The sequence below is a fragment of the Glycine soja genome, chromosome 9 (genome assembly GCF_004193775.1).
Source record: "Glycine soja cultivar W05 chromosome 9, ASM419377v2, whole genome shotgun sequence".
NCBI lineage: Eukaryota > Viridiplantae > Streptophyta > Magnoliopsida > Fabales > Fabaceae > Glycine > Glycine soja.
The window spans coordinates 35,555,855-35,572,249 of NC_041010.1; the positions used below are offsets into that span (position 1 = coordinate 35,555,855).

Consider the following 16,395-nt stretch of genomic DNA (forward strand, 5'->3'; position numbering starts at 1 on the left):
TGTAGAGCAGAGGGAACGATGAAGAAACAATGAAATAGCTGGAAAAGAACTGTGGAGTTCTCAATTAGTGAATGCTTCACCAAAGTACATGATTAGATTAAAGTTTGTATTCTTAAGTTTGAGCTAAACTTATGCTTGTAAAAGCAACTCAAGTCTTACTTCTACAAAACTAAGTTTTCAGACAAAATTTTAAGATGAAAACATACTTTCGAGGATAACCAAATATGTCATGAAACTTAGTTAACACTCCCAAAGTACGTTTAGCACTCAAAAGTATTTTTTGAATGATTAACCAAACATGAAGAATCAAGGTTCGAGTTTCAGTTAGGAGAGGTGCCCACACATATAATGTCTCATAGTGTCTGAAAGGATTGTCTTCCCATGAAGATACATGTAGGGAAAACAAAATTAAAATTAGTAAATGCTTTTGTCCATCCTTCTGTAATCAATTAAATTGACTGTTTCAAATGGTCAAAACGGTTTGTCAAGACTCAAATATCATAAATGACGAGTGTTGCTTACCTACACAAGGAAAATTAACTCCTGAATAGTGTCATACTCATTTGTGACAGTGAAATCCTCACTAGTGGCATCCAAGTTTTATTAGACTCCATGTTATATCTGATCTGCCAAAGTGCCAATTAGATATTTTAAGCACAAACAAAAGATTGGATGAGCATATATATATATATATATATATATATATATATATATATATATATTATTGTCTTCTCATTGTTTAATTCCACAGGCCAAAGAAACTACAGATACCAAATAGGAATATTCGGAAAGCATTAGTATATAATCTATAACAGTGGTGGAACAAGAGGTAGCTAATGTAACCACAAAAATTGAGAATCAGCAATAAGTTCCATTTGTTGGCAATTTTAACTTTATATCTATGAATTATACGTGAATGATGTTGGATGAGTTCTAAGATGTAGGAAGAGGCACATAGGATTGAATACTAAGATAATAACTTCTCTTGTAATGCAAAAGGTGGTGGACTTCTAGTTCCTAGTACAGAAGATTTTCTTATTGCAACAAAGAAATACTACTGAACTTGTAAGCAGTCCCGTCGAAATTCACATTGGTGGTGGCAGCCATGTTATCACAATGGGGCTTCTCACAGTGTGGAAACCATCCTTCCATACTAGACTTCCGAATTCGGGCGAGGTTTGCCGAACCTTTGGCTTGAAGGTAATCTTGTAAGACAGCTTCTGGTGTTTTCTGGTAAAATTCAAGGTTTCTGGCTCAACTTTGATAGAAGCACCTTTGAATGGTGACACCACAACATGGTATTTGGAATCAGGAGGGCCAACATTGGTGACAATTCTGTGAAGAATCACTGGACTAGGGAATGAAGTGGTTGTTTTCTGAGTAAACACCGATGATATGGCTGGGTAGTTCAAGTCCCCTGAACTTGCAAGAGAGTGTCTACAAGATCTGTTTGAATATTTGGCAAAAACTTTTAGCTGTGTTGGAGTCAGATTCTGTGTGCACAGAAATTCAAAGTAGTCCTGTGGCACCATGTCATAGACCAAACCAGGGTCAAGAGCTCTAATAGGGTCAATGTGTCCAGCACCATGATCATAAGGACTTGATGGTTTGGCAGTTGAGGAATCTCTGAGTGTTTTCTTGGTGTTGTCAAGAACATAAGATGTTGTCATCAAAGCAGATTTTATAGCTGCAGGACTCCACTCAGGGTGCCTAGACTTGACCAAAGCTGCTACGCCACTCACATGAGGGCATGACATTGAGGTGCCAGAGACTATATTGAACTTCACTCTTCTGTTGTCTATTTTCAAACCTGATGGACCAATGGCCTCACTCCATGCAGCAAGAATGTTCACCCCAGGAGCCACTAAGTCAGGCTTCAGAATTTCAAGGCTGAGAAAATTAGGCCCTCTTGATGAAAATGCTGCCACTACAGGAGATGGTTTTATTCCTAATATTGTACCTTTAAAAGCTAGAGCTGCAGTAGCAGTTTTACTTGATAGGACATAACTTTTGAGTTCTTTTCCTTCTTTCTCTCCTATCGCTACTGCTGGAAGGAGGTGAGAATCTGCAACCAGTTCTTCCCCATTGGCTTCAGTGTTAGTGAGAATCATTCCCACCCCTCCTGCACTTCTCACCACATGACCCTTCAGCACTCTAGGACTAAGGCCTCTATCACAAATTACTATCTTTCCTGACACCACTTTAGGATCCAAAGTCCCTTCCAAGCACATAGATCTTGGATCAACCCTACTAGAGTTGCTCCCCAAGTACACCAAAGGGTATTGTTTCTTAATTGATAGCACATTTTTCCCTTTATAGAGTGAAACTCCAATAATTTTTTTGCCATTCCCAAGCTTAACATCTGAAGGAAAATCCCTATCCATTGTGCTGGCTCCAACTGTGGTGATCCAAGGTGACACATTTGTGAGGCTAGCAGGGTCAGGTCCTGAATTTCCAGCAGAACATGAAACAAAAACACCCCTCTCCATTGCTCCAAATGCAGCCACAGATAAACTATCCCTGTAGTAAGAGGAGACTCCACCACCTAAAGAGATGGAAAGAACATTCACACCATCAGCCACAGCTTTATCAATAGCTGATACAATGTCTGAGCTGAAGCAGCCACCAATCCAACACACTTTGTAAGCTGCAATCCTTGTACCTGGTGCCATTCCTCTGGCTGTGCCATTAGCATAACCAAGAAGGTTAGCTCCATGCACAGGAGAGCCACCAACTGTAGCTGCTGTGTGAGTGCCATGACCATCTTGATCTCTTGGTGACTTATACTCTTTTTGCTCATTAATTCTACCAATTGCTGCTTCATATCCATGGTAGAACACTCTTGCCCCCACAACCTTTTTATTGCAGTGACTATTTGTGAAGCCTGTTCCAATCTCACATGTACCTTTCCAATGAGAAGGTACCGGTCTCAAGCCTACATCTTTGAAGCTTTCACTCTCTGGCCAAATCCCAGTGTCTAACACTCCCACTATTACATCATGGCCAGCTAGCTTTTCTGACCACATATTAGTGCTTTTTTCTGGTTCAAGACCAAGGAATGTTGGACTTCTTGTGGTGTGTAGCTCATACTTTTTTTCAGGGAATATGGTCACAACACCTTCTTCAGCCTCTAGCTTCTCAGCTTCTTCTTCAGTCAACTTGGCTGCAACTCCATGAAAAGCATTCTGGTAAGTGTAGATTATTCTCTCCTCATTGTCCATATCAGCTTCTGGAGATGTGGACAGTGCTGATTTCACCTTTGATGAATACCATTCAAGGTGGTTGGGGAAGGCTTTTGGCATTGCTGACTTATCCATTTGAATGAGATAAGTCTTCTTAGCAAATTGAGCATTTGCCGGGAACAACATTGTGAAAAGTAGAAGATAGGTTGTTAGGAAGAAAGCCACGTTTCCCATTAGGGTCTTGGCCATGTTTCATGCCAAGAAAAGGAGAAAAGTAGAGTGTTTGAAGAAAGGTGTTGTTGGGTTAAAAGTGAGGGAGTGTGAAGAGATTTTAAAGGGGTTTGTGCTTCATTAATCTTTCTGTCTTCTTGATGTTGGAATGTTAAATGCTAGAATGGGGAGAGATGGTGACCTTTTATGTGTCCCAGCATAAAGGTAGGTGGTTGTTTTGTGACTGACCAATATGAATGGGGGGAGTTATGAAAGGGTTATGATAATTTCTCCACCTAGTGGCCAGTGACCGGTGGTAGAAGTTACTGCATGGTTAAGGTCCTCTGACATCTTTGCAACACTACTTGATTGATGTTTGCTTTTTCTGCTCCTGCATAATTCTTTTAATCATTGCTTATGGACAAGTTCACAGGCAGCTTCGTGTATAGTTTGTGCTAGCTTGGTAGTCACACAATAGTAAGGGAGGATTATATAAATTGCAATAGTAATGGTAGTTGTGTATGGTGAAATCAATTGAATTTGTTTTGATACTATAATTTTATAATCAAGGAGAGTAGTGAACTTCATGCTTTTTCCTTACTCTAACAATGAAAGGATGCACCCACGAAACTCATGGAAAATTTTGAGAACACAAGTTGAACTTATAGAGTTTTAAGTTAAACTTCTAACGGTTAAACACCTAAACTTGTTTTTCATTAAAATTGAAAGCACACTCCTCGACTCAAAATAATGAACACTTATGACTAAAAAAGATCGAGAATGTACGAAGACTATTACTCTCAAGAGACAAGAATAAAGATTCAAATCTATCATATAAGAGTGGATGTTCATATCAACCTTTTTGTAATCCTATTTTCCCTTTAAATATTATAAAACTTACCAGCTTTGTCACGTAAATAACTAAATATACATGAGTTGAATTGGATCAATCACTTTAAATTAAGATGAGTTATAGAAGGGAATTTAAATGTGATTGTTATGTTATTGTTAACAATAATAAAGAAGAAACGAATATATCAATCAAAAATAAAAAAAAATTAAATAAAAAAAGGTAGCCCATGCAAAGTTTCAAATAAAAAGAAGTGGTTATACACTAGATATAGAATTGTTATACATGACTTTTGTTAAAAAAAAAAAAAAAGATGTTATACGTCATTTTTACTGTAATCACTGAGTCGGCCTATGACAGGGTTGAATAATTTGCACGAGGACTTAAATTTTATCCTATTTGTCACCATTGAAAAAAATACTTTTAATTTTAATAATTAATTTATAATTTATGTATGGTTGTATAATTCAGTTTTACTCGATGCATCCTAGCTTCTAATGAAACACTCCTCTTATTTGATATGTCCCTTAATTATATATAAGAAGCATATAAGTGGAGGAATTTTATTAAGAGAGGGTGAGAATAGTAAATCATAGTCATTGGATCAAGTCGTGAAATGTTAAAATTAACCGATAAAATCGCATACTTTTTAAAATGTTTAAAAAAATGCTAATTCAATATTAATATTAATTTTATTTTCAGTGCACCTGGACATGATGTGAGAAATTTTACCTTACTAAAATTTGTAATGTAACTTAGTAGCCAGCTAATAGAGACCTTGAAAATTTATTAATTGCTCAAAATATTAAAACACATATTTGATTAATTAAATAAACTAGAAACAGTAAGTCTCATAGTGACTTAACTTATTGAGATAGCAACATTAATTATATATGTTCGCACATTCTTGCATACCTGTGATAATTAAACAAGTTTAGAAAAAATAAAAACAAAGAAAAAAAGAGTTGAAAGCATCAAATTTAAGTAAAGTTATATTAACCAACCATATAAAATAATGTATATTCTAAAAACTATTTAACCAAATTTACACATACAATAAATTTTGAAGTAAAAATAATAATCATCTCTATAATTTTTTTATATTTCATTACCATTAATGCTTTCCTTTGAAAAATTAACACGCCTACGTAACACACAACCCTGTATCTTGATATAAAATATTGGGTATCTATATTACCCTATATATGAAAGTTTATCGGTATTCAAAAGAAAATTTGCTGCCAGTATGTATGGTCTCTTGCGTGTAAGTGTAAATCACTAACCAACAGGATTTATGGGACCCAAGTAGCAGGTGAGGTAACTAAATTGAATTCTTTCACTTTCACTGGGCTCTACTTAATAATGTTAGTAGTATATATACTTTATATACACTCATGCAATGCAACAATATATTATTTTACGTAATTATTTTTGTTATGCATTCGTATAATTTTTTTTTACAACGTTATCCGAGTCGAATCGATCCAGAATGAACATGATTTAAAAATGTCAGTGCAAATGTTATAGTTGCGAATTCAGTTTGAGACTTATTTTACGCTGCAATGTGCAGTTTTTGCTTAGTTCTTTTTAAGGTTAACTTGAATATAATTTTTGCGCCAACATAACTTCCATTCCCCTACTCCATTCTTCCAAGACTCCATATCACTTAGCTTCCTTAATTATTTGCTGAAGTTTGAAAAAGGCTCCTAATTAAAGCAATTAATCTTTGACTTGTCTTACCTACCCATTTATCAAACCAAAATGAAGTATTGTTCCCATTTCCTATGTTTCTATAAACTGCTTGAAAACAATATTAAATTATTATCCTTTTATTTGTCTATATACTTTACCTTAACTACGTATCCCTATGCAGAACAGCTTGTGTATATTATACTTAAGGGTAACGTATTTACGATTATTTAATTAATATACATAAATCTTGTTATTAATGAACTTTCATTAATTAATTAACATAAATAATAGCCAGGTTATTTACTAAACTTTCCAGCTGATGTAATATAGCACATGTAATCACTAACATTTGAGTATTATAATGTTCACGATCGACAGAGTTAGATTTTCAACGTAAAAGGAAAAACATATCCAAACTCTCATCAAAACACCAGAAAAAGGGCATATAATCAATCACATGCCAAATACTGGTTCTATTTTGTATGTAAAATAAATCCCAGCAAAAGAACTAATTGCACTTGCAACGTCCTTTGTCCACTGTTCCCACTATAAATATAAGTTCCAAACTCAACTATTGTTCTTCCACTCAAACCTAGTACACTATCTACTACACTACCTACTCTTTCTCCTTTTATTATTCCTTCCCATACAAAATGGTTCTCCAAACTTTGTCTCTAGGGTTTATAGTGAGGAGGCACCCACCAGAGCTAGTAGCCCCAACTAACCCCACTCCCCATGAAATTAAGCTATTATCTGACATAAATGGCCTTCGTTATCAACTATCATTGGTGCAATCACTACTAAAAAAAACGTATTCCACGATGAGGGGTCTACGACGGTTATACAAAAACCGTCTTTAAAAAAGAGCAATGATAATTTTGGAAAAACCATTGTTAAGATTAGTGAAGCTACAACGGTTTTGGAAAAACTGTCGTTTGGACTTGTTAACATTAGTTAGTCTACCAAGGTTTTTGGAAAACTATTTTTGAGACTCGTTGGCCAATGATGGTTTTTCTAAAACCTGTTGGAACAAGTGATCTCGGAATAATTAAGAAGGGGCAATTGAACTAGGAAAAAGAATGTGTATGTGTTTCTTGATTTCAGGGTTGTCATCATAAAAAAGGGAGAGATTGTAGAAGCAAGCTTCATGATAATGAATCAAGTATGAATCAAGTAGTTTTGATGATGATAAAAAGCCCAAAAGAATGATTTCAAGATTGAATCAACAAGTTCAAGATCAAGATTAATTTCAAGATTCATTAGAAGAAATAAAGAAGATTCAAGATTCAAGAGAAATTGATTTCAAGATTCAAGAGAAGTTGATTTCAAGATTCAAGAGAAGAAATCAAGAAGACTTCACAAGGGAAGTATTGAAAAGGATTTTTCAAAAATCAAACATAGCACAGTTTTTGTTTTACAAGAGTTTTTTCAAAATTTTCTAAGTTACCAGAGTATTTACTCTCTGGTAATCAATTACCAGTTTCCTGTAATCGATTACCAGTGATAAAATTTGATTTCAAAAACTTTTAACTGAATTTGCAACGTTCCAAATGATTTTTAAAATGGTGTAATCGATTACAATACATTGGTAATCGATTACCAGTATATCTCAACGTTGAAATTCAATTTCAATTGTGAAAAGTCACATCTTTTCTTAAAATACATTGTGTAATCGATTACATGATTATGGTAATCGATTACCAGTGACAAGTTTTGAATAAAAGGTCAAGAGATGTAACTCTTGACATGATTTTCTCAAGGTTATAACTCTTCCAATGATTTTCTTGACCAGACATGAAGAGTCTATAAAGCAAGACCTTGACTTGCATTCAAACGATCTTTTTAAACAACTTCTTGAACAACTTTTGAGAAACCTTTAAACCTTTACAATTCTTTCCTACTCATCTTTCTTCTTCTTCTTCCTTTGCCAAAAAGCTTTCTAAGTTTCTTTTTCAAACCTTGTTCTTCTGCAAGTGAAAATTCTGCAGAAAACAAAAGTGTGCTATATCTTTTCATTCTCTTCTCCCTTTGCCAAAAAGAATTCAACAAGGACTAATAACCTGAATTCTTTTTATGTCTCTCTTCTCCCTTTTCCAAAAGAACAAAGGACTAACCGCCTGAATTCTTTTGTGTCTCCCTTCTCCCTTTCCAAGAGATTTCTCTTGATTCTTCCCTTTCCCTTAAACAAAAGATTTTAAAAGACTAACTGTTTGAAATATCTTTTGTTTCTCCTTACAAAGATTCAAAGGACTAACCGCCTGAGAATTCTTTGTCTCAACACATTGGAGGGTACATCCTTTGTGGTACAAGTAGAGGATACATATACTTGGGTTGTTGTAACTGAGAACAAGAGAGGGTACATCTCTTGTGGATCAGTTCAAGTGGAGGGTACATCCACTTGGTTGTTCAAAGAGAACAAGGGAGGGTACATCCCTTGTGGATCTTTGCTTGTAAAGGTTTTTACAAGATTGAAAGAAATCTCAAGAATCGGTGGTTGCTTGGGGACTGGATGTAGGCACGGTTTGTTGCCGAACCAGTATAAAATTCTTGTGTTTGTTTTCTTCTTTCCTGCACTTTTTAATTTTCACTATGCACTTTACTTTTACGCTTTACTTTTGTTTAAGTTACATAACTTAGTAGTAAAGCCTAATTGAATCTAGTAACATTAAGAAGGATAAGTTTTAATTAGTCAAGGTACATTAATAATTAATTCAAACCCCCCCTTCTTAATTATTTCGAGGCCACTTGATCCAACATTGTCTTTTAGAATTATAGCCTTTATTTCACCTTGGATGTTACTTTTACAATTCTCAACGAATTTGATTTATGGCACTCGTGATCAAATTCTTTCACTCTTCAATTTATGATTACTTACCACTATTGACTCTATAAATTGCTTAGGTTATTCTTGAAGGTCTATGGCAGGAAGGGTTTATGGCACTTATTAGCTTGATGCAATTGGTGCCACATATATTGGGTCAATTGAGATTTGTCCATTGTTTAGATTTCTCCTTATTTAAATTCTCCTTGTAACATTGCATAGTTATTTTTGCTTGCTTTTTTTTAGTTTCGCATAAACATGAATTTAAGGATATGTTTAATAAATGGAAGCACTTTTTATTTTTTCTTATAATTACAAATATCATCTTATTTTTATTTTATTTCTTGTTTTGAAAATATAAAGAAAATAATATTTTTTTTATTTTTTTTAAAAAAGACATTCTAAGATAATTTTTGAGAAAACTGTCTTAGAATTCTCAATTTTTTTTTTTAAAATAACATTCTAAGACAGTTATGAGACAAAACAGTCTTAGACATTGTACTCTTCTACAACGATTTGAAAACCCTCATGGAAAGTCTTGATTTTCCATGACGGTTGAAAGCTATCATAAAAAATCAATCAGAACCATAGTAAAAAACACTTTTTTTAGTAGTGACGGCTACTATGAGTATCAACCAGAATATCTAGATACAGACGAGGTTCAACATTCTTCCAATATTTACTAATGACAAGCAACAATTTAATATCAAGAATGGCTAGAGTAAAGCTACCTACTTATGAAACAATAAACACTTTTAATAAAACATAATTCATAGTTGTATTAGTAACCGGTTAATGTTGCATAATGGAAGAAGCATTTGAACAATTGCAGGTAGTTCAGAGAAAAATAATAAATATGTAATTTTTTTAGCTTAAAATTTAAGAAATAAGAAAGGATTTGAAATGATTAATTTTCACCTAAATTCTCTAATGCATAAATAAAAAAGATAAGTGCTTCATGACTCAGATATTGAATCATCATCTTCCCAGATATCCATCCTTCAATGCATATTAGAATAATTTATTAATGCCAAAATGAATAATAAGGAGAGGAAACCAAATTCAGAGGCATAATATTCTTATATAAGTTCACTAATTAGGAGATAGCTAGAAATTACTTTTCTAGATTTCTTATATAAGCTAGTAAGTTCTTGCATAGAAAATACAAACTTAACCTTGTAGCCCTATAGGTCATCAAGTCATAAACAATGAAGATATGATTAATTAATCTACGATAAAATAAGAGGTAGGCATCCATATGGCTTACAGTTGAATTAAAGGGAAATTAGAGGGTCCTGACCTATGAAAACTAGTATGGTTTCCATGTTGATCCAAAGGAGAGACATCGAAATAGAAACCAATATGAGAAAGAATATAGCAGTGTATGTTTGCATCCCAATTCTTTGATATTGTTGAGCTCCATAAGCCTATCCACAAATTCTTTCTAGTCCATTAGTCATCCCCATCTATCAGCATATGCAAATTATCAATGCACCAAGTCACAAGGAAAGGAAATAATGGTAATTTTAGCACCATAACACACTGATAACTGCTAATTATGAGTTTATTTTGGGGGTTAAATTATAGAGGAATTTATAATTTTTCTCTCCTAATTTTTTCTTTTTGAGCAAATAATTATTAAATTAACATCATTTAAGTTTTTGTGCAAAGAATATTAAAAGTGATGGATTTATAAAACTTAGTGAGTAAAATCATCTAGATATTATCTCATCTAGATCTTATCTTATCTAGATTTTATTTATGGGCTTGGATTTAAAACAGATTTGTAAGTTTTGGGGCTGAAAACTATATAACAACACCATGGTTCTAGTTGAGTCTTCTTCTCTATTCTCTCTCTCTCCTCCCCTCTCTTTCTTTTTCATTTTAGTTTTAGAGTGCTACTCTCTGTTTCGTTTTAGTCACTTTTCGTTTTAGCAATAAAATTTCGTTCTTGCTTCAATCTATAATTTCGTTCTCTATTGATTAATGAAAGGTTAAGTCTCCATCATTGTTTTCTCTTGAGGATCAAGCACAGTTTTCTTTGAGGTTCTATTATTACTATTAAATTCTGATCAGTTTTTCCTCTTCACCAATTACTCTGTATTTGTTACTATTAATTCATGCATGCTTAGTGCTTGATTAATTGTCTCTGCGCTTAATTTACGTTCATGCTTAATGATCGTTCATGATTAATTGGTGTATGTGTTGCTTAATCATATAATGAATGCCTTATGTTAAATTTCGCTTAGTAATTTAATTTAGGGTTGGATTAAGAGGTTGAACTGATAAAGGATAAACTCTCGTAACCTAGGATAAGAGACTTACTTATGAATCAAGGGGAAGCAACGTGTTTTAATTCTGATATTTTCTAATTCACATCTATTCGCTGTTTAATTTACAAAAGCAAACAACCCCCCCCCCCAATTCGTTACTATTTTCCTACTATCTGTTATGAACGTTTGGCTGACCATTGCTCGTTGGGAGACGACCTAGGATCACTTCCTAGTTACTGCATTTTAATGTTTATTTGATTTGGGTACGACATCGATCAACCCCGCTTTCCTCAATTAGCTTACTTTCCTTAATTAGCTATGATTTTCTCAATTAGCTATTCTTTCCTCAATAAAGGATAAACTCTCGTAACCTAGGATAAGAGACTTGCTTGTGAATCAAGGGGAAGCAACGTGTTTTAATTTTGATATTTTCTAATTCACATCTATTCGCTGTTTAATTTACAAAAGCAAACAACCCCCCCCCCCCAATTCGTTACTATTTTCCTACTATATGTTATGAACGTTTTTGTGCAAAGAATATTTAAAAGTAATGGATTTATGAAGCTTAGTGAGTAAAATAAAGCCTAGAAAAATAGGAATAATTAAGGAAATCAAAGCTAATTAAGGAAAGCTAATTGAGGAAAGAATGACTAATTGAGGAAATTAGAGCTAATTAAGGAAAACAAATTAATTGAGGAAAGAATGGTTATTTGAGGAAAATAGGGCTAATTAAGGAAAAAAGATTAATTGACGAAAACAAGTTAATTAAGGAAATAAGAATAATTAAGAAAAAACATGATTAATTAAGGAACTAAAGACAGACTTAGTGCAAGAAGCCCACTAATCTGCACCTATAAAAGAAGAAGAGAAAAGAAGGAAAAGACCAAAAATTTCAACCGAATACAATTCCTTATAGAAGGCAAAGGCTAGAAGAAGGAGAAACAAGCAATGAGAGTCATTCATTCCCTCCATTCTCTTTCTTATCTTTTCTCCCTTTACTAAATATTTCTCTCTTACAATTGTAAAGCCTCCATGATAATGAAAGGGTAAACCCCTTTGTTGGGAACTTGACAGTCAACTATTTTTGATGTAATTTATCTTCCTATCTATTTATGAATATTACTTTTGAATTATTTTTTCTTGTGCTTAATATTATTGCTTGTGGCTTGATCACCCATTTGCATGGTAAGTTTTAGGGGTAGCGTTGGGAAATGTTATTTTCTAATAGAACTGGGAAAAAGTATCTAAATAAAGTCATCGCTAAGTATATGTTGATATTTGTTTAGCCTGTTATACATCTCTATACTAAATGCAATTTAATATTTTAGCTCTGCAAAGCGATTTGGGAGAGAAAATAGATAAATTAGGCTCTTTCGTGTGGGAGACCAAAGTTAGAGTATACTAGTAGGTTGGAATAATTATAAATAGAGAAAAATCATTAATATTACATCAAAGAGTAGCTCTGGTAGGCAAAGTTTTCAATATTCTCATCTTCTGAATTTCCTTTTACAATATTATTGAATTTTTTCATCTTTTTTGTCTTTAATTAATTAATTTAAATTTATGTTTAATTCTTTTTCTTGTTTGATTTAATTTTCATAAATTTATTTATTTTTTTATTACCTTTTCCAAATCTTTTTTTAATTAAATATTCATCTACCTAAGTGCAAACAAAGTCCTTATGGATACGATATTGGGACTTCTGTTTTAACTTTACTACTTGAGACGAATTGGTGCACTTGTCAATCCATCAACACACACTTGAAATAGTTTATAAAGAAGATAAGCTAATCACTAAATGCAAGCATTTAGTAATAACATGATAAGCATCATATTTTGTTTGCCTTCTAGAGTGTAGAACTGGAACCTTGCCAATAATTTAAAATCACAGGTCTTTTAATGTGTACAATGGTATCAACAAGGTTAGAACTCAAAACCTTCTCTGAAACCTGATCCTTAAGAACTTGAACCTGTTTACTGAACAAATCAATTTTTAGGTTAACCATCAGGGTAAAGAAAACAACCAAAACCAATTGCAACAAATAGCACAGTCATGGAACTTCTATGCCCCATTTCAACACTTCTCACATCAAATAACTTAAAATCACAAATCTCTTTAGCAAAGAAAAAGAAATGCAGCTCAGAAACACATCAAAACAAAACAACTTTCATTCTTTAATTTCTTTTGTCTTCTTTATAATTGTAGTTGTGAATCTTTTAGTGTAACTAACAAAGTAAAGGTCCATGTCTATTCTCTCAACTTTTATCAAACCCTAAAAAAGAGAAAATGAATCGATTAATTCAAAATGTTATGAAATGAAACAATTAAAACGAAGAAGAAGCTTGCGGCGATTCAATACCTTTGCATGTCAAGGTGAACAAGCTCTTTGATAGTCAAATCAAGAGCAAATTGATCCTCTGTGGATTTCGTATATGACGCAAAGGAGAAGTCGAAGGACGTTGCGGGGTCGATGAGGGACTTGGTGGAGAGTGCGACAAATAAGACCAAAGAGTATGCTTACGACACAAAAGAGAGTGCCAAGGATGTGGCATGAACGATGGCGGACAAGATTAGGAAGGGGGCTGAGAAGACCAAGGAGGTGGCAACATCTGTGGGGGAGACGCTAAAGAACATGGGGGGAGAAGGCGAAACAAGGCGTGCAAAGAGCGTGGGAGACGACAGCAAAGCTTCGAGACTAAGATGAAGAGTTTCATGAAAATTATTTAACCTAGGCACAACAAAACCACGATGGATTTGTGGAAGCAAAGCTACCATGATGATTCACCAAGATGTTTTGATGATGCCAAAGTTCAAAGAGTTGTTTCAAGATTAAAGAATCAAGCATTCAAGATTCCACTCAAAGATTCAAGAATCAAATGAAGAAATCAAGAAGCATCAAGCCAAGTCAAAGTAGATAGTAAAAAGTATTTTTCAAAAACATCAAATAGCACACTTTTTGTTTGAAAAAGGATTTTCTGAAATCTTCTAAGTTACCAGAGTTTTTACTCTCTGGTAATCGATTACCATTTGGTAGTAATCAATTACCAGCGACCAGGATGGTTTTCAAACTGGTTTCAATGCTTTGCAACGTTCCAAAATGATTTTCAAATAGTGTAATCGATTACACTATATTAGTAATCGATTACAAGTGAATCTGAACGTTGGAATTCAAATCCAATTATGAAGAGTCACAACTTTTCATAAAATACATTGTGTAATCGATTACACCATTATGGTAATCGATTACCAGTGAATGTTTTTGAAGGAAATGTTAAGAGTTATAACTCTTAACGTGATTTTCTCAAAAGGTATCAAGGTTCTATAAATATAAGACCTTGGCACACATTTTAAATATACAATAACACAGAAAAACACATCTGATTACACAAAACTTTCCACTATTTTTTCTCTTGCAAAATCTTTGCCAAATTCATTCTAAGTTTTTGTTCAATCTTTCCTTGAAGAAAGGAAAATTCTGCAAAAATAAAAACTGTACTATCCTTCTGTTTTTCTCTTCTTCTTCTTTCCTTCTCCCTCTTGCCAAAAGAATTCAAAGAACTAACCGTCTAAGAATTCTTTGTCCAAACACTAAATTCAAAGAACTAACCGTCTGAGAATTCTGTGTAAAAAGCGGATAGCTTCTTGGTTGTAATAGTGAACAATCACTTAATTTTCCATATTCTCCCACTTTGTTTTTGAGTTTAAGCATCACTTGAAATTAAGTTATTTAATTATATGAGTTCTTGATTTAATCCCTATTTTCTCTCCCCCTTTGGCATCAACAAAAAGCCAAAGTGCGTAAGAAATATAAAACCATACATAAATGATTATAAAGCATAATACCAAATGTAAGCACATATCACTAGACATATATCATCAAAATAATTAAGTTTAAAACTCATAACAATTAAGAGTAAGTAAATATAATCATGTTCAGTTATACTAATCAAATATTAAAAGAAATACTAAGTATTCAAATGTCATAAAAATATAAATCATTTGGTTAAGTCACTAGCATCTAGCAGTCCTAATTCTCTTCTAATGGTGTAGAAATAATCTTTGTTTAGTGGTTTTGTGAAGATGTCTGCAAGTTGACTTTTAGTATCTACAAATTCTAAAACATAGTCACCTTTTAGAACATGATCTCTAATAAAATGATGCCCAATTTCTATATGCTTGGTTCTAGAGTGAAGGACTGGATTTTTAGATATGTTTATGGCACTTGTGTTATCACATTTTATGGGAATGTGATCTAATACAATTCCATATTTAGATAGTTGTTGTTTCATCCACAAAATTTGTGCATAACAACTACCAGCAGAAATGTATTCTTCTTCTGTTGTGGATAATGCTACACTATTTTGCTTCTTGCTATTCCAAGAAACAAGAGCAGACCCTATGAATTGACATGTGCCACTAGTGCTTTTCCTATCTGTTTTTGATCCAGCAAAATCTGAATCTGAGTATCCTATTAAATTGCATAAAGAATTTTTAGGGTACCATAATTCTAAGTTAACTGTTCCTAATAGATATTTTATGATTCTTTTTACTGCCATTAGATGTGAAAACTTTGGATTTGATTGGAATCTTGCACACATGCACACACTAAACATAATATCAGGCCTACTTGCAAATAAGTAGAGTAGAGATCCAATCATACCTCTGTATTGCTTTGCATCAACGGGTTGATCAGATTCATCTTGGTCAAGGTAACAACTGGTGCTCATAGGAGTAGCCAAGTGTTTTGATTTTTCCATTCCAAATCTCTTAATGAGTTCCTTGCAATATTTTGCTTGGTTGACAAAGATCCCATCATTTGTTTGTTTGATTTGTAGTCCAAGAAAGTAATTTAACTCACCCATCATGAACATCTCAAACTCACTTTGCATATCAATAGAAAACTCCTTGCACATAGATTCATTAGTAGATCCAAAAATTATATCATCAACATAAATTTGTACCAATAAGATATCATTACCCTTCCTTTTTATGAATAAGGTGGTATCTACCTTCCCTCGAGTGAAATTCTTTTCTAATAGAAATTTACTTAATCTTTCATACCAAGCCCTAGGTGTTTGTTTTAATCCATAAAGTGCTTTCTTTAATCTATAAACATGGTCTAATTTTTGTGAGTCTTTAAACCCAGGAGGTTGTTCTACATATACCTCCTCTTGAATTAGACCATTTAAGAAGGCACTCTTGACATCCATTTGATATAGTTTAAAGTTCATAATAGATGCATAGGCTAAAAGCATCCTAATGGCTTCTAATCTGGCTACGGGTGCAAAGGTTTCTTCATAGTCTATACCTTCTTCTTGGTTATATCCTTTTGCTACCAGTCTAGCTTTATTTCTAATTACTATACC

The 16,395-nt window shown here is 33.4% G+C and overlaps 1 protein-coding gene across 1 annotated transcript; it reads right to left on the reverse strand.

Moving 5' to 3' along the window:
• Positions 1 to 874: 874 nt before the first annotated feature.
• LOC114367395 (subtilisin-like protease SBT1.3) lies at positions 875 to 3,563 on the reverse strand. The gene has a single exon (XM_028324569.1). It carries the CDS (start codon positions 3,429 to 3,431, stop codon positions 1,086 to 1,088), a length of 2,346 nt encoding a protein of 781 aa, XP_028180370.1. The 5' UTR covers positions 3,432 to 3,563; the 3' UTR covers positions 875 to 1,085.
• Between the last annotated feature and the right edge of the window lie 12,832 nt (positions 3,564 to 16,395).

Coding starts and splice junctions, on each gene's coding strand:
- LOC114367395 (XM_028324569.1), bottom strand. CDS start 3,431: ATGGCCAAGACCCTAATGGGAAACGTGGCTTTCTTCCTAACAACCTAT.